This window comes from Aricia agestis, chromosome 5 (genome assembly GCF_905147365.1).
Source record: "Aricia agestis chromosome 5, ilAriAges1.1, whole genome shotgun sequence".
In the NCBI taxonomy this organism is placed as follows: Eukaryota; Metazoa; Arthropoda; class Insecta; order Lepidoptera; family Lycaenidae; genus Aricia; species Aricia agestis.
The window spans coordinates 1,498,474-1,523,313 of NC_056410.1; the positions used below are offsets into that span (position 1 = coordinate 1,498,474).

Consider the following 24,840-nt stretch of genomic DNA (forward strand, 5'->3'; position numbering starts at 1 on the left):
TGGAATCATTTCACCGCTCACGCTATATCTCGCATTTACAGTCTGTCAAAAAAGTGGAGAAATTAAAAATTGGCAGCATCCTAGTGTCATCCCTTTTTTTTCGATTGATTTGAAAGATACAAAACGATAATATGACACTACGATGTTGCCACTTTTTAATTTCTTCACTTTTTGACAGACTATACACGAGTTGGATATCGATGATGTCACCAGTCACCACTCACCAGTCTAGTGTCGCTCTCTGCTCTATGGCCGGGGATTTTTTTCAGTACTCAGTCAAGTCGTTCCTTACGCGTACGTACATACGTTCTAATCAGTTACATTGTGTCCCTTGATAAGTGTTTAGTTTGAACTTTTATACTTTCTGTTGACTTTAAATATTTTGAAATTGTAAGTTGATTGATTTAATGTCATATTAAAATATAGGTATTAAAAAGTATGTTTTGAATTGTATATGTCTTTCTTTTGAAATCCATATCAATTTTAAATATTTAGTGCTTTGAAGTCGAAAATACCACAGTTCTAGTGCAATTCGCACCGCTTTTAGTGCTCTACAGACATTGCCTTCTGGCAACACTGTTCGAGCGACGTTTCTGTGAATATTTTCTTATGACGTGTCGGTCGGTGCGTGATAGATTGTGGTGATAGTCCCTATTCTTAAGAATTTTTATTAAATATTAAATTAGAATTTTTATGTTGCGAAAACCAGCGAGCGACGTGGGGTATCTGTCCGATTAGCAGATAAACTTTATCTGAACATCTCACGACGTTTGTGGTTTGTCCACATCCGTCGAGGGGCCTACAACACGAGGACTACCAAGGATCTACGTCGTACGTCATATTTAGTTATAATAAATTTTGCTAAAGTTAATATTGCAATGAAATCTTTATTTTATGTCTCATAATAAAGAGGAAATATTTCTTGAAAAGAAGAGTTAAATATTATATAAGTACAAACATAATATTATAAGAATTGAAAAGAAAAGAAGAGTCACCTAATTTGATTGCACGGAAAGTTCTAATGGATTATGGAACAGATAGTAAATTCTTTTATTTAGTATAGAAGATACATAAAAGACCTACCTGATATCATTGCAGGGTGAGTCCTTCCAATGCGGCAAGTGGTCCATGCCGTTGACGCGGTCGAGGTAGCCGAAGCGGTCCAGCCGCTCGCCCGCGTATATCGTCGACACCTCGTCCAGCGTGCCGTTTCTCTAAGAGGAGCACATCTCTTATATAATGTCATTAAACCATGTCATATTCTATTGTAGATACTACTAAGGTGCTTGGTCTGTAAAGGTGTCTTGGTCTGGTGTGTGTAGTTGTCTGGCAGAAACTGCTGCTAGAAGTAAGACCGTCTATTTGTCCATAGTTTTCCTTTATTGTGTTTTTAAGTTTAGGTAAGTTTAGTTTTAAGTTGTACAAATATATTTTTTTATGAAATAAGGGGGCAAACGAGCAAACGGGTCACCTGATGGAAAGCAACTTCCATGGACACTCGCAGCATCAGAAGAGCTGCAAGTGCGTTGCCGACCTTTTAAGAGGTAATAGGGGAGGGTAGGGAAGTGAAGGGAAGGGAAGGTAATAGGGGAGGGTAGGGAAAGGAATAGGATAGGGGATTGGGCCTCCGGTAAACTCACTCACTCGGCGAAACACAGCGCAAGCGCTGTTTCACGCCGACTTTCTGTGAGAACGTGGTATTTCTCCGGTCGAGCCGGCCCATTCGTGCCGAAGCATGGCTCTCCCACGTATAATTTTCTATTCTATTAGAACTTAAGTTTCATGTTGGTTAAGCTAAAACTCCTTGAGATGACATTATTTATTTGGAAAGCGTTACTTTGTTATTTAATTGGTGTATTTTACACCGTTTTTTGCAAAGTTTATTCATTATACTAATTTAAAAAATAATTTTTGTCAAAACACAATAATTAAGTAAGTACTTATAAAAAATACTTACGGCGAGTAGCAGTCCCATCTGGCTGTTTGGTCTCTTGCCTTTCGGGTACACATAATGGGCGAGATTTACTAGTGGATCGTCGTAGCTGAAAGTTAAATAAAAATATCATTAAAACTAGTTCAATATCTCAGCTGGAGGAGACAACAATAATCCTCATTATTTCTTATCAGTGAAGGACATGACATGGTCAAAATCATTGTTATTGCGAAAAGATTTTTTGCATAGCGCGGCTTGCAAAATAGCAGAACGTAGCAGTATCGAATACTAACGTTACGTTATTTATTTAATAAATAACGTAACGTTAGTTGAACAGATGAACGTACTTCGCAGCATTTTGCTAATCATTATTTAACACATTAGCAATACTAACTTAGGAAATAAACACTATATAATTATGTGAATTGCGGTCGATTCTTGTATTCACACAATATTTCCTGATAAAATATGACTTATTGTGTGTTTAGTGCGTCGACACGACATGAGTCCTAAAAATTTTGTGCGTCTATTGCGATGCAGAATCACTAATGACGAATATTACACAAACAGCGTCAATTCAGAATAATTTTACTTTGGAGTTCCCATTAGAGTAATCCTTGTTTACAAGGTCTAATCAGATGTAAATTTATTCTCTGGTCGTCACTCTTTAAAGTTACAAACTCACCCAAAAACAAGTTCTTCTGCTGTGATCTGCACGAACGGTTTGGCTCGTTCTCTGTTACCCAGCGATAGACCCGATATGAATAAGCTGATCAGCATCGACGCCAGGTTCGGAGAAAACGATGTCACTGTCTACACAAACAATAATTCTATTAGGAATATGAATATGTTCCGGGGGGTGAGCCAAAATCTTTTCATTTTCGCTTCGTTATAGAATCGCCGATGAAAATATATGGAATTGACATAAGCTTTCGTTAATAATATTAATTGTGACGTTGACGTTTTGATTTGATCAGACATTTTGATCGGCGATTCCATAAACCTATAACAGTATATATTAAGTCTATGGGCGATTCTATAACGAAGCGAAAACGAAAATGTTTCGGCTAAATGGCCAGATTCCTTTTTTATTGATGTAGACTACGTATTACTGACTTAAGACTTTAGAAACCGTGCTACAGAAGCTATCCTATCCTCCCTCCTCTTCCTCTTTATCAAATCGATAATGTTCATCACAACCACAGTCACTCTCATTGTCAATTTGTGTGGCCCAATTATAAGCGCTATCGCTTCAAAGATGATATCTATCAACTCGTTTGTAAATATCTTCAGGAGCCAACTCACTAGCAATGGTATGTTGGGCACGACTAGCTTCTGGCTCTTATCCACCGACATCTCGGGCACGAAGCGCAGGATCTTCTTGTGCTGGTACGTCACAGTGTCGTTGTCGTGGAACACTATGTTCACTTTTTCCATGTCCTCCCTGATAATATTCGTTATGATTATTATTTAAAATTATTATAATTATTTTTAGTATTATTAAATATAATTATCATAAGCAATATTTGAAATCAATTTGAGAACTCATTGCTCAACTTTTTCTTTATTAATTCTACGTATAATGATTTCCTTCTTTCGTTGTTAATTGTTATGGTGTCTGATAATTACTATATCTTTTCAACACGTGTAAAATCTGATTACTATATCAGATGCTGGAGCACGTGCTTTAGATTAAATTTGTATGTGTCGTAATTAAATGTAACTATATATAGGTATTTTGTTGTCCAAGTCACGAGGCGGGACGGAAAACTTCATAATATTGTATGCACCTTTGTTACTAGCCTTTCGATCGCGGACAAACGAGACACAATAGCTTATCTATTGTTATCGGGGCCGGATGTGGCCGCTTGGGGCTTCATGAAATAGTCTGATTTGACCAATTGTTTATTTCACATACCTGTACACGAAAGGCCCCACTTCCACCAGTTTAGGTTTCTCCCCGTGGTCCAGGAACCCCTGGGGGTTTGTCATGTTGAAGATATACACCTTGGTCAGTCTGATCACCCCGGGCTTCTGCCAGTAGCTGTAGCTGAGGGACCCGTTCCATAGTTTCAGTTCCTGGAACACGGCTACATATAAATAGCTTATAATATCTAAGCGTATACGAATCACGGATATTATACCTACGGCAACGAAACAGGGCTATCCTACAATAATGATTTAACATTTGACTGAAAATAAAGTTAATATACCTAGCGAAATAGAGCAACAATCTCGAGCTGTCAAACGAAACCGAAATTGATTTTCACCTGTGTGAAAAATATGTGTACGTATACACTTACACAAGCATGATTGAACATGAATTCTATGAGATTAAATTGTCAACGTGTGGCACGGTGGCACGTGCCGACTGGACGTCAAAAAAAGAGTTCTGTTGTCATGTATCACACGTCTCTTTTTACCACGCAGTGTTACTGATAGTGACATCTCTCTTGCTCAGGCCTTTGTTTCTCTATTCCGCTAGGTATATTAACTTTATGTTCTCTATTCCGCTAGGTATATTAACTTTATGGACTGAAATTAGAATTAGTTTTTTAGAGCTTTATCATATCCACGCCTTTTAAATAATCGCTGGTGTCATTTCAAACTTTCGAGTCACGGCTGTATCCCATGCACCCACATACCCATCAAAATATCAATGAAGCATCATAAGATTCTTGTTGTTCGCAGCTGCAGTTTTCCATGCTATATCGAAAAATCGGTTCTACGGTCTTAGATGGACTTTAGTATTATCTAGTTACATTCGTGTTCCTAACGATGTTATTATGCGGACCGGATGTCGCCATTGGGACAATTCTGAAGGAAAAATTATTATAATACCGAACAATAAAAAACATACTACATGAAAATAATAACAATTATCCGTCATTATTTATGAGATGATCGCAGCGGGCAACAACTGCAGAAGCCATTAGAACAATGTAGCAAAATATTTGTTTTTTTTTCTTGTAAACAATATTTTTGTTTATTTTATTTTTATCTCTGAATTTTTTCAGATCATTATTTACTTTACCTGAGACAATTTTACAGAAACGGTATACTTAATTATTAAAATAATATGTTTTCACGTAAGTAATTTCTTCTAATGCAAATAATTACCTTAAATATAAGATAGTCCAGCCAAGGTACGAAGGATAAGACGATGCCGAGCACCACGGTGCATATGCTGAACGTGATTACTGCTAGTCGCCCTGCAACAGAAATTATATATAGGACATTAAGTAAGTTGAGAGCCTTAGGGTTTTTTCTACCATGCAAATGACGCACATAATAATTCCGCAAGAGTACATAGCTAACAAAATATGCGGTTAATTAAAATATTATGACCTACTTCAAAAATAAAACTTGGTAAATCTGCTCTATAGCTTTCTCAAGCCGCCAAGGAAATGGAAGCTAATTTGTCATTTCCGTCTGAAAGGTTGCGGGAACGTCATCTTCTTTTTGGAAACCGAACTGCGTCATTCTATGTCGCTGATAAGATCTAGTGATGTATAGCTATGTCCACACTGTGCACTTTCATCTTCAATTTTCGTCATCAACTTTCAGATTGGCGCATTCAATAATTGAATGCGTCAAGGAACGCAACGCTAACTTTGTCATTTTTGAAGTTTTGGATACGGTCAGAGGGTATGCAACGCGAGCGTGCCTCACGTTCGCTGCAGTTGACTGCGCTATAACGCATGCCTTTGACAGAAAAAGGCACAGTGTGGACAAAGCTTATGAGCTTTGGTCTTTAACGTCATTAGAGCGAGATATAATGACATAATGACGCACGGTCAGGGTCAGCAGGTCACAGCTAACAGCTAAGTGCAGCATGAGAACGCCGAAGACGTCAACGCATGACATTCTTGTGATCATCGTAAGCGATTATAAAAAATCTGTACTTTGTACTTTCTCTGAAGCGGTTGCGCCAATTTTGATAATTTTACATTTTACTTTCACTACTTACTCAAAATCACATTAGATGATTTAACAGACGTATCACGAGAAGTGCGCGCGTTGTCGCTATGATTATTTTATTTGATAGATTTATAACGATGAGCCTCGGCGTTTCTTACAAACATACAATGCGCCTTTTTCTCGAACGATACTTTGTTTAAATGCAGACGAATTCATTAAAGATTAAATAATACTACAGAAACTCATTCCATTTCAGTAACTTATGTAACTCTTCCTAGAATCTTCTTCGGCTTAAGATATAAAACCTCATTAACGATTGTGAAATTAACGGAGCGCTGAGACGCTACAACAGTTGCTTGTTGAGGAAGCGCGCTAATTGGTGATTGATCGGCGATTATTAAACAATCGCAATTTGTTAATCCATTGTTGTGCTGAAGGTCTGTTGTGCGCTTTATGTGCTGCAGCCGATCACTGATTATATTATTGTGATTACATAATATAATATTATATTGGATGTAACAAAACCAAAGTCATAAATACAATACTTTAGCGTGTGTAGGTACATGTCCCATAAATAGAGTTCACTTTGAAAGTAGCAGCGCCAAAAGAGCCTAATTTTATTTGTGATTGGTATGGGCAAAAGCCCAAGCGTCATGAATTTGCCCGTAAATACAAAATAAAAAGTAAAAATCGGCCAAATGCAAGTTGGACTCGCCCATGAAGGGTTCCGCAGCAGCAATGTTTATTTTTATGAAATTAAAAGGTTTTTGATTTATTTTTATATTTCAGTTAGATCTTAGATCTCGCTCAAACCAATTTTCGTTGGTAGTATTTATGGTAATGTGCATCATAATAATATATTGTTTTAGACTTATCATGCCCCTACTTTAGTAGTTAGGGGGGGGGGGGGACACACATTTTACCACTTTGGAAGAGTATCTCTCGCAAACTATTCAGGTTAGAAAAAAAATATATTCGAAACATCAATTAAATTTTTTTTGTTCATAGTTAGATGAAAAAAATTGCTTTTGTTTCAGACAACTCAAAGGGCTCCTCATAGGTACAAACCTATGAGGACCCCTAAAGTGTTTAATAAGTTTTCCATTTTTGTTTCAAAATCTTAATGCGCTTTACAGACTAGATCTACTAGTTTTAATAGTACATCTTATAGTTTCGGAGAAAAGTGGCTAGTGGCTGACATACGGACGGACAGACAGACAGACATGACGAATCTATACGGGTTCCGTTTTTTGCCATTTAGCTACGGAACCCTAAAAAGTTACTCTTTCAGCACTGCTACATTCAGAGTCGACTCTATACGGGGGACTCATACACACGCTTAGGGTGAAGCCAAACGAGCGTAATTTGTGACTTGTGAGTCGCAGAATTTCGGCTGGCAGAAATTCTGCTGCATTCAGTTTCATATAAAAGTCCTGTTTGATTCACACGAGCGTAATGTTGTCAGTCATGATTTGTATGCAAAGATATTTACGCGACCGAAATTCTGCGACACACAACTGACAAATTACGCTCGTGTGGCTTTACCCTAAAGTATTATCACTTTGTTTAGTGACTTTACATTACAATATTATAATATTATTATCATCCCCACATATTTCAATAAATTACCAGCACTTCTGCCGTGATTGGGTCTTCTTTTATTGCAGAATAACTTTTGACGTCCGTAGTATATTTTTATTTTTGTTATTTCTATTTAATATTTTCACAAGCCCATATCGTATCTGTTATGCTACTGCAGCGACGTTTTATGGTTTTACAGCCATTACCGTGCAACTTTTAGCACATAGCCGATGACGCTTCACTTTTGCCATAAATGTGTCGTTAGATACTCGGCACCACTTAGACATAATAAATCGTGGCATTATTATAATTACGCCGATAATATGGTTTAATGGGCCGGTTTTAAATATTAATAATAAAACACAATAATAGGAATCGGTTCCAGTAAACCACGAGGAAAACTTATGTAAGACAACGATCGTTTAATCTAATAGTTTAATGCTTTCTTAGAATTGTTGTTCTTCGTGTTTTATGACACGAGTAGGATTAGCAGCTTTGCAGAAAGCAGAGGACAAGACGGATCGAACTTAGGCCTGAATTTTCAAGGCAGGACTGTATTGATTGCATGGATACACACTACACAGTATACTATAATTTAACAATTTATGTTCCGATGCATGCTAGCTGATGTAAAAGTGCCAATAAAAGAAACTCGTTTAAGTCTTATGCTACTGTAGTACTTATAACAAAATGTATACATTTCTCTTGAAGCCAAGCGCGACACACATACCATAATTTATAACACACCATTACTAAACGGAAATTTAAGCATCGTATTATAGACCGTACAAATTCGGTGCTATGTCAATGTTCCCAACCACTGAGCTACCGCCGTGTGACGCGAGCGGCTCGTGCGAGGTGAAATGTGAATAAAGAAATGAACATCAATAAGCGGTGATGGGAACTCTATTGTTTTGATCGCCGTCAAGGTCGGCCCCAGCCCCCAGCTGACTGCCGCTACTGAAACAGTGGACTACAGACTTTTTTTAAAGTTACAATATTGTAACGTTCTTTTATCACCTGAGTGTAATATTGTCCGATGTATTATAACTATATGAATAATTTTGTTAATACGTGATTTCTTGCACACTAACTTTTAATACGCAATTTTAAATACATACCTAATTATTAATTCGTAACGACAAATTAACTATTATCAAATTGCAACGGATGTTTATTTAATTTTTCGTATGTGGCAATGTTAGTAAGTAGTACTTACTACTTACTAAGTTTACTTACTTAGTACTTACTAAGTACCTACTAAGTAGTGATTATTTTCATTAATTAATTTATTTAACAATTAAATATTATGATTTATTTTGGTTCCTGGTATTGTTATTTTTTTTAATTATATTGAATTATGTCGATTAGTTTCTCTTCCGTGTGACAATATTTAATAATATGTTACTATCATGTTCGATGTTATTGAATAATAATTTATTTGCATTCAAAATAAAATCAAGGTCACGAATAAACATGAAAAATTGAACCTAATATACGAGTGGAAAACTACAAACATTATAATAATGTGTTTATTTATATTTTTAGCAATAAAAATCACCTTGCAGATTTCCGTATTGTCATAATTTATTATTTATCCATATAAAAATATAAATTATTATAATTTATCACACAGGAATAGATCTATATTTCAAATAAATAACCTAAAATAATGATATTAATAAAAATGCATTTTTTAATAAAATCGCTAGGTATTAATAACGAAAAATAATTAAAGGTCGTAGTACATTATATTAATAATTCAATTTAATTCAATTCAGTTTTGACATTGGAATAAAATATTGTATCTGATATTGTTACAAAAATAGTAAATGGCCCGCTGCTGGTGGGAATTTATATAAAGCAGGTTCTTTTAGTAAATAACAAATTAATATATTTTATTTGCGTCATAACCCGTTTTTTTCTAGTGTTTATATTTCAATTAGAATATTCTGTCATAATAATTAAGTTTTCGTAACCTTTAGCAGAGAAAGTTTATTAGCTTAGCTCTAAATAGCTCATTACCGTAAAAACAATAATACTCTTATAATAATAATAATTTATGTAAATAAATGCAATTTGGGATAATATCTTTTTTTTATGATTTGAATCCATAAAGCAAAAGTAAGTTATTAATATCTAGTTAAAAGCTATACTGAACCCTATACCGACAGCGGCGAGGCGCGCTTGACCGACATGTCTATAATCTTTATAATGCAGGTGTCAAGGATGCATAAAGTTTTAGTACTGCAAATTACATGCTACAATTTAGCTGTCCTATCTTTAAGCGTCATGAAATACAAGCTGATGGCCATTTCATCCACATTCAATAAAAATGCCTAAGCTATATCTGTACACAGTTTCACCCTTTTTTGTAATTCTATAACCTATTTTAATGATAGGGATGGAGAAGAAAACACGCGCATAATTCACAATCACTTTGCTATTCACATAATATTTAACTGTCTCAGTCCATAGTTTTCGTAGTCGCCGCTCGTTTCATTGTCCCGGCGTCCTTCATTGGTATTATTTGGATTCCAGCCAGTAATGAGTGGTGACAGCTCACCGATCGTACCGTCTGTGTGGTCGAATTCGGCATAGCTCAGCCCTTTCTCATAATTCATCATCAAGGGGCAATGACCTTCCGTGACGGCGCTAACGACAGCCTTAAAAGCTCCGTTTATATTAATATGATTTTGGCATCTTTGTGGTTTAGTGGTTTAGATTTATTATTACAGAGATTATACTAAAAATACAGCAATAATCTTCAGCATATGAACATTCCTTTCTCCGCTATTAATTTCCAAGTTTTTTAATTATTCTCATGATATCAGCTTCTAAAGTAATACCAATTTATTTAAATTCAAGCATACATTCAATATCTCCCTAGTATTTACAAATTACATGTTTTTACATGTTTGCCGTTTGACTATTTTTAGGTCAATTTTGAACTAAGATAAGTACAAAAATAGGACATTGGAGCGATCTCGGCAACGCGGCAGATGTATGGTCAAAGTCGTTTGCTCAGGGGATGGCCGTAAGTGTGGTTAGGACAATGCAAGCTGATCGCCTGCTATAATATGCAAGACGTTCGATATGTCAAAGTTCGTCGTCCCTAAAACTTTTTAGCAACAGTTCCAAAAACATTTGTCGAAAACATTTGAGAAAGCTTCATCTCTTCGCGTCTTTGGAAAATTTGCAATCCGGGACTGGTTTAGTATGATAATTTCATAGATATACAAGATGTAACAAAACTAGGTGATATTAATACTTTAGGGTGTGTACTGTGTATGTAATGTGTCCCATATACATATAGTATTATATAGTAATTATATACTCTTATAGTTTTTACTGTGAAAGTAGCAGCACTGACAGAGCAACTTTTTGTGATTTGTATGGGCAAGCGCCCCAGCGTCATACATTTTCCCATACAAAAGTAAAAAAAGTTAATCTTTTTACGCTGCTACTTTCACAGCAAACTCTATAAAGGCCAAAGGGTACTCGTACACAATATCCTAATCTCTAATCACTTTGTTTTGTTACACCCTGTATGACTATGAAATTATCATACTAATGAACTGGTACAATTTGTATGTTTTAGGGTTCCGTACCCAAAGGGTAAAACGGGACCCTATTACTAAGACTTCGTTGTCTGTCTGTCTGTCCGTTTGTCTGTCTGTCTGTCGCCAGGCTGTATCTCAAGAACCGCTATAGCTAAACTTCTGAAATTTTTACAGATTATGTATTTTATCTGTTGCCGCTATAACAATAAATACTTACTAAAAACAAAATAATATTAAATTATTAATATTTAAGGGGGGCTCCCATACAACAAACGTGATTTTTTGGTCTTTTGCCTCGTAATCAATAATAATAAGAGTAGGCACTTGAAATTTTCACAAACGCCTTAAATATATGCGTACTTTAATACTAATATTTAAATAAAATAAATAATTAAGGATGGGCTCCCGTACAAAAAACACAATTTTTGGCCTATTTTTTCTCTATAACGGTACGGAACCCTTCGTGCGCGAGTCCGACTGGCACTTGGCCGATTATTTTCATTTCGATGTCAAGGTCGGCGGATACTACTACACTAAATCTCTTTAATTTTATACTAGCCATACTAATTTGCATTTGAAATAGTGTTGGTAATCGTCTTGCAAAATGGTATTATATAATATTGCCTCCTTCGGAAATAATCTTCCTAAGCTTCTTAAGGCCTCCATATAAGGTCGATTGTATCCAGTCGAACTGATAGCAGGCCAGAGTTTCATTATGCATTCCCGTAGGTATGTATGCACGAGTCTAGTCAGGTCGTCCGGCAATTAATCCAATATAAATATAATAATCAATCCAACGCTATCCCGAAGAATTTCTATGTTAAAGAGGCCCTTAATAATCTTTATAATATTAGCAAATAGGCCGATAAATCGATCTAGCTAGGAATCATTTTTAGAAAATGTTATTTTATTCGTGTTTTATCGAATACCGAGCCAAGCTCGGTCAAATAGCTAGTTTTTATCAAGAGCCACGGTCGTTAACGTCATTTTTATAGATTTCATTTCATGTGTAGGTATGAATGTTAGCAAAAGCATTCCACAAACGGCACCGGTGGACGGCGCAGGCGCACAATGTGCACATAGTTTCATAAATTATCATAAATGATTCATTCCACTTAATATTTTTAATATTTCGCAAAGGCGTGACGTAAGGGTTTCATCATTTCTAGATCAGCAGATGTTTCTGTGTCACCTACTTACATACTGCTTCACAGCTTAACGAATTTAACTTTGCGCTGGTATTTTTGAGTACTTTAGCCATTGGTGCGGAGAGAGAAAGTGAAAGTAAGGAAAGTAGCGAAACGCCCCCAGGCGAAACTGGAGACATTTTGACAGCGACAGTCCCACTGCTGGGCTAAGTTGGGCTGCTTATGACGGACTCTACATTTTTGAAAAAAATTCCGGCAACGATTCCCTGGTCAAGTCTCGACTTCGTAGGCCTATGGATTATAGACCCAGCAAGGTCCTATCATGCTCAATAACAGCAATATTTAACAATCTCCAAGTTTTATTTTTAGCTTATCACCCATTGTTATGGTCAATAAGTCCAGTTAATTACCAACCGACCTTCGGGTGTCACATCTCCCTGCTGGCGGGCTATTGCAATAAATCTGGATCTGTCGGAGCTAATTCTGGATCTGCGAGACCTTCATCTGTCACTATCGGGACTCTGGGTGAAGAGTTTTTGACGATAAATCTCTGTGCTAATTCTGGATCTGTCAATCTGTCCATCATCCGCGTCCTTCACCGTGTGGGTCCTTTATCGTCCTTATCACAGGAACGCAAAAGTAATTAAGAATAAACTCGCGCCCTGATAACGACTGAGCGAAGCTTTGATGATTGATTGATGCTGATCGCTGGCAGCTTGCGATTTTAAAAATAATAATTATTGAGTTAATACCCCAAACCGTTGATGCTAGTTGGGGAGGAATCGTTGGTGATATAAATGTAAGTACATGAATTAAAGGAGATGATGCTTCTGACTTATAAGTGCAATTTTTTGTACAAGCACTGTAATTAGCAATGGCAACTTAGCTATCATTTTCTAACCTATCAATTCGATTGTTCTATAGTGCAAGTGTGCATAAAAGAGACTAGTACCATAGTACAATGTAGTTACATTTTTCATGAGCCCTGTGTGACAAAATTTTGAAAGTAATATCGTGCTAGCAGCAGGCGATTACAAGATGTAGATAGTAGGTATATTTATGTAATGTAAGCTGGGTGTGGTGAGTCCTAAATAACTTGGTCTTTAGTGCATTTTTGGTTACAGTGGCTGGTTCCGTTTAGCCAGATAGCGACTATCTAGATACGAAACACTAAATAATTTTACTTTTAATTAATAGGAACATACTTAATTGAAAAATGAGTGAATGAAGTGGGTAACTAAAAATATTTTTTGCATAAATGGAGGCTTTAGGACCGGAAAAATTATTTGAAACTAGCTGTTGCCCGCGACTTCGTCCGCGTGGACTTTAGTTTATAGTTTTTCCCGTACATCGATTGAGTCGTTTACGCGCAAATCAGAAAAGTATATTGTGCGGGAACCGCACATTTTTCCGGGACAAAAAATATTCCTTGTCCCAGATTCAAATTAGTATCTCCAAACTCCATGGCAAATTTCATAAAAATATATAAATAGCTTAGGCGAGAATCATAAAAGTTTATTGTGCGGGAACCGTATATTTTCCGGGATAAAAAGTATCCCTTGTCCTTTCCTGAGACTGAAAGTGTTGCCATTCCAAATTTCATCAAAATTGATTGAATAGTTAAGGCAATAGATAATCATAAAAGTTTACTGTGCGGGAACCGTACATTTTCCGGGACAAAATTAGTATTCCTTGTCATTTCCTGAGACTCAAAAAATCTCCATACCAAATTCCATCAGAATAGATTGAATAGTTTACGCGCAAATCATAAAAGTATATTGTGCAGTAACCGTACATTTTTCCGGAACAAAATGTATCCTATGTTCTTTTTCGGGACTCAAAGTATCTTTATACCAAATTTCAGCAAAATGGGTCCAGCCGTTTAACTTTACGCGTGATGTCGTGACCACGCGAAATATAATGTTCCGCGCAGCTTCGCCCGCGTAAATTAGATATTTCACAGACAAATTAGTCCACAAAAATAGCCTATGATCCTTCACGTGGTCTGCTTCTTATCTGTGCCAAATAACAGAAAAATTGCTCCAGTAGTTCGTGAGATAAGCCCTTTCAAATAATTTCCCCGTTTTTTTCCACATTTTCCTCTATTTCTTCGCTATTATTAGTCTTAGCGTGATAAAATATAGCCTATAGCCTTCCTCAATAAATGAGCTATTTAACGCTGAAAGAATTTTTCAAATCAGACCAGTAGTTCCTGAGATTAGCGCGTTCAAATAAGCCCTTTCAAATAATTTCCCCCATTTTTTCCACATTCTCCTTTATTTCTTCGCTTCAATTAAACTTAGCGTGAAAAATATAGCCTATAGCCTTTGTCGATAAATGGGCTATCTAAAAATGAAAGAATTTTTCAAATCGGACCAGTAGTTCCTGAGATTAGCGCGTTCAAATAAGCCCTTTCAAATAATTTCCCCCATTTTTTCCACATTCTCCTCTATTTCTTCGCTCCTATTAGTATTAGCGTGATAAAATATAGCCTATAGCCTTTCTCGATAAATGGGCTATCTAACACTGAAAGAATTTTTCAAATCGGATCAGTAGTTCCTGAGATTAGCGCGTTCAAACAAACAAACAAACTCTTCCCAATTATAATATTATATAGTACTAGCTGTTGCCCGCGACTTCGTCCGCGTGGACTTCAGTTTATAGCGCGCGATGTCAACAAAATTGGTGTCAAAAGCTTTTATAAAAAAACCCTGGTACCCCTTAAATCAATACAGCTGTGCAGTGTGCACACAATAAGTATTTCATTTTTTTATATTAAACTTTATATTTTATGCCAAATTTTAAAGCTTATTTAGCCCTCCAATTACACAACTTTACCCATAAACTATTTATCATTGATAGATTTAAGGTTACGTCACTGCACAGATAAAGTACTGAGTTATTTAATACCGTAGAATAGATATAACAATCGAAAAAAATCGAAACCTAAAAAGATGATACCACATCTTATAGAAAGACTTTTGAGCAAGCGTCAGCGCGATGTAGAAGACGCACGGCGCCATCTATTATGAATTGTTGGAACTAACTTAATTTGAACAAATTTACGCATTTTCACCCCCTTACAACCCTTTTTTCCAGTAAAAAAGTAGCCTATGTCCTTTCTCAGGCTTTAGACTATCTGTATACAAAATTTCATTACAATCGGTTCGGAAGTTTTGGCGTTTGGCGTGAAAGCGAGACTGACAGACAGACAGACAGACAGAGATACTTTTGGCGTTTGGCGTGAAAGCGAGACTGACAGACAGACAGACAGACAGAGATACTTTCGCATTTATAATATTAGTATAGATTATGTGCACACTGCATAGGTGTTTTTGGGTATTTTGATTAATTAAGGGCCGCGCTACACCGGAAGCACTTACCAGGGTATTAAAAAGTTTTTAAATTTGACACAAATTTTGTTGACACCGCGCGCTATAAACTAAAGTCCACGCGGACGAAGTCGCGGGCAACAGCTAGTATTATACATAAAATATGTTTAAGATTTTTGAAATTTTATTTTAATACACATCCAAGACCCAGGAACATTGAAAACTTTTTGTTCCGCCTGCGGGACTCGAACCCAGGACCCCCGGGATGAGCGCTGGCCACGCGCAATGCGAATTCATTTTCATCGATATTTTCATGGAAATAAGATATTTTCCCACATCAAAATGTAGCCTATGTCCTTTCTCAGACTCTAGAATAACTGTATACAAAATTTCATTGCAATCGGTTCAGTAGTTTTGGCGTGAAAGCAAGACAGACAGACAGACAGACAGACAGAGATACTTTCGCATTTTTATTATTAGTATGGATAGTATGGATTAGAAATGCAGTAGGAGTTCTACATAAGATAAGATAGATTGATTATTATTATACCAAGTGATAATATTATTAAACATAATATTCTAACGTATTAAAAACTATAAACAATAACATACTAACTAATAAGTATGATTAGTTGTATGTTACAATAAAGTAAAAAATAAAACGCCATCTGTTGAATCGTATTAGAACTAAAATGTTCATTCCATCGATATATTTCTGGATTTTTATAATATTATACATAAAATATGTTTAAGATTTTTGAAATTTTATTTTAATACACATCCAAGACCCAGGAACATTGAAAACTTTTTGTTCCGCCTGCGGGACTCGAACCCAGGACCCCCGGGATGAGCGCTGGCCACGCGCAATGCGAATTCATTTTCATCGAAATTTTCATGGAAATAAGATATTTTCCCACATCAAAATGTAGCCTATGTCCTTTCTCAGACTCTAGAATAACTGTATACAAAATTTCATTGCAATCGGTTCAGTAGTTTTGGCGTGAAAGCAAGACAGACAGACAGACAGACAGAGATACTTTCGCATTTATAATATTAGTATGGATAAGCAAGAAGGAATATTTTGGTAGATTTTTCACACAATTATTAACACTTAATACGGTTCCCTTTTTTCTCCCATTAAATATAGCCTATATTCAGCAGAAATAGTGTGGATTAAAAAATATGCATTAATACTTCCATCGTGCATCGGCATCGTGGGTATCGCAGACACAATAGATCTTCAATTGTTATGCTGGCAGCCGGCTGCCGCTATTGGAGATTTATAGTTAAAGAAATTAATTAATTATAATAGCAATCAAAAATAATAGTCATTCAAAACTTATTTTAAAAAGTTCTAAAAATATTACTTTCGTAGTCATAACTTTTAAAGCTTTTTTGAAATTAGGATTATAATAATGAAGCACGATAGTCTATATCAAATCAATAAAGCAGCACCCGGCTGTCGCATAACTATTGAAAATCTATTGTGTCTGCGATTCCCACGATCGAGGTAATATTTACGTGGACTCTCCGGGCGAGTCTGTGGCACTGATAATTAAATCTCTCCCCTACCGCACGCACACCCGCGCATCGCGCCTTGACGCCCAATTCGCAACGTGCAGCAGAAATCGTAATATTTTAATTTCGCCATAACATTAAAACCAAACGTCCAATTTTAATCATTCAAAGACCGAATATTATCTACATTAACTGTACTTAGTGATGAAATAATTTATTTTGATAAGGGTCAATAGCATGATTTAAATAAACGCATTTAAATATAGTCCAAAAAAAAAATCTAGATTTTTTAATAAAAAAATGGTTATTGTGCCTCACTCAACATAGATAGGTATAGTGTGTCGCGGACTTTTTTGTAGATATTTAAAAGATCTATAATTACTTAGAACATTTTATGCCTCTATCTTTTATAGTTTAGGCAGCGTACGCAAAATAAGTAACTTTTCTGGTTGATTTTTTAAACCTTGCGTCCGAAAATCCCAAATATCTTACGGAACCTTATATTTTTCCAAAATAAAAATTAGCCTATGTTCAGCAGAAATAATGCAGGATTCCAATGGTAAAAGAATTTTTCAAATCGGTCCAGTAGTTTCGGAGCCTATTCGACTCAAACAAACAAACAAACAAACAAACAAACAAACAAAAAATCAAATCTTTCCTCTTTATAATAGTAGTGTAGATAAAAAGTATAGTATAGATAGTATAGATAAAAAAATGTGGATTCTTTATAATATATATTAGGTAAATGATTAAGTAGGTAATTTACATGGTTTGTTCAAATTATAAGGGAAAAAATTAGTAATAATATCTATTGACGCTTCACACCACGTCAGTCTGGCCCCGTGCTAAGTACCTGAAGAACTTGTGTTACGGGTACCAGACAACGGAAATATATTTAATACTTTTATACTATACATATATTTAAGATTTTTATTATATGATACACATATTTAATACACATCCATGAGCCAGGAACTTTTGAAAACGGATTAGTACCCACAACCCCTGGCTTGAAATACCAACACGCCCACCAACTGAGCCACAGAGGTCGTCAATTAATTGTTCCTATGCTGTAAAATATTAGTTACCCCACTTCATCCAGTCATGTCTTCTATTAACTTAAACTTGAGCATATGAATAAAATCAACTCAGACCTTTTTTCTGGCCTAAGCCACTGTACAATATATTTATGAAATGTTGTTTGTACATTTCATAAATATATTGTACAGTTTGTGTTGTCTTTGCCGAAATCCTGATTAAGCTTATAATATACTTACAAAATTGACTAACTTTATTTTAAGTATAAGATAAGATAATAAAATATAGGTACGAGTTGTGGTACGAGTAGGTGAAAGTCATCATACCAAAACCATAACTCAGATGAAATGAATACTCGGAAAACGCATTCTAAACAAGTTTCCGAAATGAAGAATTACAATAGACTAATAAGAAGCTAATTTAGAAAGTTAATATTCTATAGAATTTTTCTGCAATAAAAGTTTCTTATTCGTCTTTTTTACACCACCATAATAATAGTCTGTTCTTGTTGCTATATTAATTGGTATACTAATTGACAATGCTGAATCACACGCAATCTATACATGTAGTAAAATACGTTCGTACCTACTACAGTAAGTGTAAATGGCGGGTGCAATGTAAGCACTAAGCTCGTAAAAGTTCACTTGCCGTCAGTCGCCGACAGACGTCAAAATTGCCGAAAGTTGCGCGACCACCTGTAAGCTCGACCTTCAAGATGGAGATGAGCCGTAGGGCTGAGCTTACCAACATCGATAAACTATTTCATCGATATCCTCATGTCCTGTTGTATATTCATTTTATTAGAACTCCTTTTTGAAGCGGTTCCTGTTGATCTAAATATTGTTTTGGCAATACCGAAATTGTATAAGTAATTAAGTTGTAAAGCATGTGCATAAAATATTTTATTATCTCATCAATACCTACATACAAGGCTAAGGTACTGTATTATTTTTTATATTCGAAAAGTAATGAACCGCATTATTAGTTTTTCAGTATTTTATTATGCTAATACGTAACCGCTCGTTATTAACCCGTGTACGGCCAAGGCTCTCGCCTCAGAAGCGAGGGGTCAAACTCTTAGCTTGCGAAATATTTAACTGCTCATTACAACACACCGACTTCATATTTTACACTTTCGCAAAGTTTATAGTATTTTTAATAACCAGACTCATATTACAATACTTGTGACATACAGTCATAATCTGCCATATTTCTAAGTTTTAACTCTAGCATTTCATCTTAAATAAAATTTCGACCAGCAAAGCGGAAAATCGTTGTCGACATATGCATTCAGAGCGCTAAGTTCATTGCACACGTCATGGTATTTGAGGAAAGTACAAGTTATACCTTATAATTGCGTTATAATATAGATGATTATTGTTTTATTTGCAACTTAAATATGATTTTATTGTATTTATATATTTAATAATGATTGATGTGACAGTACTATTATAATATTATTTTGAAGGTGATTATATCGATACATCTTAAACATACATCACTAGTTGTAATGTCGTCTGCCAGCTTTCGGAAGGCAGGGCCGCCTCTGCCTGCGGGCTGTCGGAAGTACCGGACCTAAAGAAAGCTTAATAAGCTTTAATAAGCACCGGTTAAGTATATCATGCCTTTTAAGCTCATGATCTCCTCTTAATTTTTTAATTTTAAGCTGCAGTAAAATTACCGGCAATTTGCGAAACGAGGAAGATTCGTGATTGAAATAAATCCATTTTAAGCGTCATTATTTTAATAATATATTTTTGTACTGTAAAATATATTTATTTTATTTGACCATAGTAATTACACAGGTATTCATAGGTTCTGAAGCGTATTTCAGGTGCCTAATCGACTTAACAAATCCACAAAGGTTCTTTCGAATAAAGCCTTATATTTCACAACTTCTGTGCACATTCCCGGAACAAAAAGTACAGTTTGTTTTATAAAAGACTATAATTAATCCATTCAATAATATAGATAGTGTACAGTGTTTACTACAAGGTTTATACTTTATAATATTATTAATAATAGATTACGTTACAGGTGATGCGAGCCGGCGTTTAGCGGCGCGGCTGTTGCCACTAATTGCTAATATTGGTGCGCTCCAAATCGCGTGACGAGAGTGGCCCACGGGATAAGCTACAGCGGATTTACAAACCAAAAATTAAAAAAAATCAACAAGTGGTACCTATTACCTATTATTATTGTATTGTATTGTACTATCAGAGAAGTTGATTCAAGTGGCTTGTAATTTTTTCAAGTAAGTCATTAAGTAATTTAAATTATATAAAATGCTAGTTTTTAAGTAAGTAGAGCCTACGTTAGATTACTATTAGTAACTTTGATAAAAACTGTGACATGGGTAAAGTATTATCACTTATTTTTGTTACACACTGTATACCTATTTTTATGAGCGTTAAAACTAATCGTTTTGAAAAAAAAAGGTAAATTATGATGACATCCAAAATTAGATAATATACATACTTATATTAAGTTTTATCATAAAGCTATAATTAAGTTTACAGTAGATATTACTGCGAATAGAAGCATAAAAAGTTGTATTAGTATTAGTACAGGTTCCCTATAATATATGGATACGGAACCCTAAAACGGAACTACTACTAACTAACCAGCCGATTTTTTGTATATTGATAGGTTTACAGTTATATTATAATTTAAGAGTAATATTGTCCCATAAATAGAACAATCCATATTTTAGGACAATCAAATAGAAATATTTAATTGTTATGAAAATGAAGCTGCTCTCTAAAAATTTGCTTGATAATAATGAGGTCAAAAATGTTTTAGGGCATCTGTAGTCTGTACTATATTAGCAAAAAGTTGCCAAGACATTGACTACTTACATCCACACTGCTAAGGTTCTGCTTTGAGTATTTTTTAATAGTGGATGGGTAATAACAATAATATTATTATTTTTTAAATGTAAATGTTGAATTGTTTAATTCTAACAAATCAATTAAATTTTATGTGAGCAAAGATGAAAGTGGTGATTATTTACAGTATTTAAAGTAAATCGTATATTTTTTGTAGATGTTTCGTACTAATTTATGCAAAATTTAAATACTAATTTCCGGTAAAGTCACGAGTAATGTTTTTTATTTAATTTTTATTCTTTTGCAAAAAAAAAACTGTTTTGGTTAAGATTGTAACATCCGCTTCTTTATGGTTTACAAGAAATTACTTAGTAAAACATCATAAAATTCGTTTTAAAGCTTTTAAAACTAATTTTATGAAGAAAAAACGAAAAAAAGAACATCATAAAGAAAAAACAAATGTTTTGAATATTATTATCTTTGTGGTCAATTTAACAAAATAAAATATGTTTTGCATTATTACAGAGTAAAAATTAAAACATTTATTTTAAGTTCATTCCGGAAAAAAATATAATGTTTCGTTTTTCTTTATTTTATCTTAATGTTATTGATAAATAATGTGAGACAGCTACTGTATTTCATACTAACTCTTATGAATGACGTCATAACATTTGTGATGTCTAGTCAAGACTCAAATTGTTTCAGAATGTATTATTTAAGTGTGAATTTTAGCCCGCTACCGCCTATGCCTTGAGGTAATATTACCCGAGGTCTAGCGAGCTATTGCAGAAACGCATAATTAAGAAATATGTATGTTATTAGGACAACGAACACTATTTTATACAGCGGCCGTCATCGCCATCTTGTCACCAAACATTACTTATCTCATAGAGAAGCAGAAAATTGTTACTATCGCGATGTAGATGTTGAGCTTCCCCTAGATTTTAAACAAACAGGCGACTGGTTACAAATGCTACACAATCTTATTATTTAACCAATTAGGCAAAATACAACAGCCATCCAGCCAAAAGAGATAATAATCAACCTGTTTATAATATACATTATACATTCTCAGTTACCTCCATTTAGAATGTACGAACACCATAATATAGCGCGTAATACAGTTGGCGCTAGAGCCAAACCGCCATAGTGTTTACGTTCGTTTCGCAAAAGCGATTAAAAACTTCCAGCCCCTCTAGACAAGTGGCAAAACGCTAACGCTAACGCTACAAAATGTATGGATTTGACATTAGTATTCGCTAGCGAAGCGATGACTTATGTCAAATCGCATACATATTTTTGTAGCGTCAGCGCTAGCGTTAGCGTTTTGCCATTTGTCTAGGGGGGCAATTATCGTAGAGCAGCTGATTTCAGAGATTGTGTGCAGACGTCGGTATGTGGTGTGCAAAGAGTGCTGTTTGTGTAGAAACAATAGCAGGCCCGAGACCTTGGGCTCGCTACTCAATGAGCTACGAAGCGCACGCCGAGCCTCGCAAATTATAAGAAATATCTCCGGAAAGGGCGGAGTTATGGAAAGGTCTATGATGACTAAAGGGATTTTTATTACAGCCTTCAGAGGTCAAACCTACTCTTTGATTTTATTCGGGAATTCTAAACATATTTATCGTCTTGTCTGTTGTCTTAAAGAGCTTAGGTTAACCTCAGGTCAGCTACTACATAAATAAAGATATGCCCCGCCTACTTGGGTAGGTAGTGGGGAGAGTAGTGGTGGTCGCTCGACTTCGTTCTGACGATCACTTCTTCTATCAGCTACGAGCCCGAGTGGTGGTGTTGAGTGATATAACAATATTCTGTGTTTTACTCTCCCTACAAGAATGTACAAATTGTATACCCCGGTAACCCTCCCCAGAGTCCAGACTGCCGGAGATGCGTAAACGCATTTCCCCAACGAAAAAAAAGGTCAGGTATTACTACCTGGATCAACGCACAAGTGGAGATTTAATGCCATTTGATGCAATTTAGAGACATATAAGACTGGCAAGTCAAGTTATTGATTACCGATGTTGATGTGGCCTCACTATTAGTTGACCCATGTTGGACCAAAGTAATTACCGAACCTGGACGTGGTAGAACGTCACATTTGAACAATATGCAGTGACTGTGATGCATGCTATTGTGCATATTGACTTCGCAATCAAGGCAAGCCTTCGATCATGGTCGAACAGCTTCAATGTAATACTGTTCAGTTCTAGGTCTTTTCTTCAACGGGCGTTGGCCCACCACACATTCCCACCACTATATCTCCTGTGTCGCCAGGATCGACAGCGGTATCCAACCACGAAAACTCTTTGATATGATCTCAGGGAGCTCTAGGGATATGCTAAAACTGTCTAGGGACCCGCAACGAAATTAATCAGAGGAAAGTAGGTGATTTCAATTTCCCTCACCATCATTTTTTTTAGCTGTAGGTGTACTCACCGTGGTTTATCTTGCCCTGCTGCGAGATGAGCATGTTGAGGGGCACGGGCTTGTCGCCGGCGCGCGCCAGCCCGAACAGCCGGTCGCGGGCCGACTGCCCCACCGCCAGGTAGTTCTTGTGACCCATCGCGCTTAGCTCATCCGGGAGGTATCTGCAACAATACGGGCACATTTTAAAGGTTTTGTCAATGAAAAAGGCATTGCCTTGGGAAATTCTGTTGGTTTTAAGAATCCATGACATCAGTGGTGCTGCCAGAAAAAAGCTACGCTTAACTGTGAACTTTTGACTTAATCCAACCTGAACCAGGTGTCTTCTCTGTTATTACAAAGAGAAAAGAAGTTTTAATGGCGTTTAGGCAGCTCAAGTGTTGGCTCACATCTCTATGCGTTCCTTTGCTAAGATCCTAATCTTCATAGCATGGTGCATAACTATTGATTAAACTCTGATACGCTTTAACTATCCCTTGTTAGCGATTTAACTATCATCTAACTATTACAGTTAATTGTTACCTACAGTTAATTACACGGATGCGGTATTTAATTACAAAGTATCGATCCTAAAATACCTATGGAGGTTAGTACAACGACATTTATATCCTATACTAGCTGTCCCGGTGAACTTCGTGTCACTTACAAGCCTTCCCTGGACTTCCACGATCATTTTAAGACTGAAATTATCCAAATCGGTCCAGGCGTTATCGAGTTATAGCGTTACTAACACAATTGAAAATCCATTCTTAGGGTTCCGTTGCCAAATGGCAAACAACGGAACCCTTATAGATTCGTCATATCTGTCTGTCTGTCCGTCTGTCCGTCCATATGTCACAGCCACTTTTCTCCGAAACTATAAGAGCTATACTATTGAAAATTGGCAAGTAGATGTAGTCTGTAAACCGCATTAAGATTTTGATACAAAAATGGAAAAATTATAAAAAAATTTAGGGGTCCCCATAAACACAACTGAAACAAAAAAAAATAATTCATCTAACCTATACGTATGGGGGTATCATATTGAGTTTCTAATTTCATTTTTTTCTAACCTGAATAGTTTGCGAGAGAGACTCTTCCAAAGTGGTAAAATGTGTGCCCCCCTACTTCTACTACTAAAGTAGGGGCATGATAAGTCTAAAAATAATATATGATGTACATTACTATAAAACTACCAACAAAATTTAGTTTGGACGATATCTAGCAAGTAGTTTTTTTATATGTCATAAATGGAAAATCTTAAATTAATTTTCAATAAATCAACTGAAATATAAAAATAAATCAAAAACATTTTAATTTCATTAAAATAAACCTTATTGCTGCTGCGGATCCCTTCATGGGCGAGTCCAACTCGCACTTGGCCGCTTTTTATAATATATTATATAGATTCTCTTTGAATACTTTGTACCCAGGTGCCAAAACTTTATTATTGTCTACAATTTTTTCGACTTCACCTTTCGACTTTTCGACGTCTATAACCTACCGTTCAGTAATGATAATTTCTCTACCAGCTATAATGTAAGAGCTAAGACAATGTAATAGCTTAGATAA

General features: G+C 35.7%; 1 protein-coding gene across 1 annotated transcript in view; it reads right to left on the reverse strand.

The window, feature by feature from the left end:
- Positions 1-24,840, reverse strand: part of LOC121727398 (scavenger receptor class B member 1) — an 85,450-nt gene that overhangs the window by 9,079 nt on the left and 51,531 nt on the right. Inside the window, exons 3-9 of the mRNA XM_042115230.1 lie at positions 23,302-23,453; positions 5,054-5,145; positions 3,852-4,012; positions 3,239-3,377; positions 2,619-2,746; positions 1,958-2,042; positions 1,084-1,214 (exon numbers count right to left, since the gene is read on the reverse strand). Coding sequence (XP_041971164.1) covers positions 1,084-1,214; positions 1,958-2,042; positions 2,619-2,746; positions 3,239-3,377; positions 3,852-4,012; positions 5,054-5,145; positions 23,302-23,428 — 863 coding nt within the window. The 5' untranslated portion in view covers positions 23,429-23,453. The remainder of the gene's footprint in view (positions 1-1,083; positions 1,215-1,957; positions 2,043-2,618; positions 2,747-3,238; positions 3,378-3,851; positions 4,013-5,053; positions 5,146-23,301; positions 23,454-24,840) is intronic.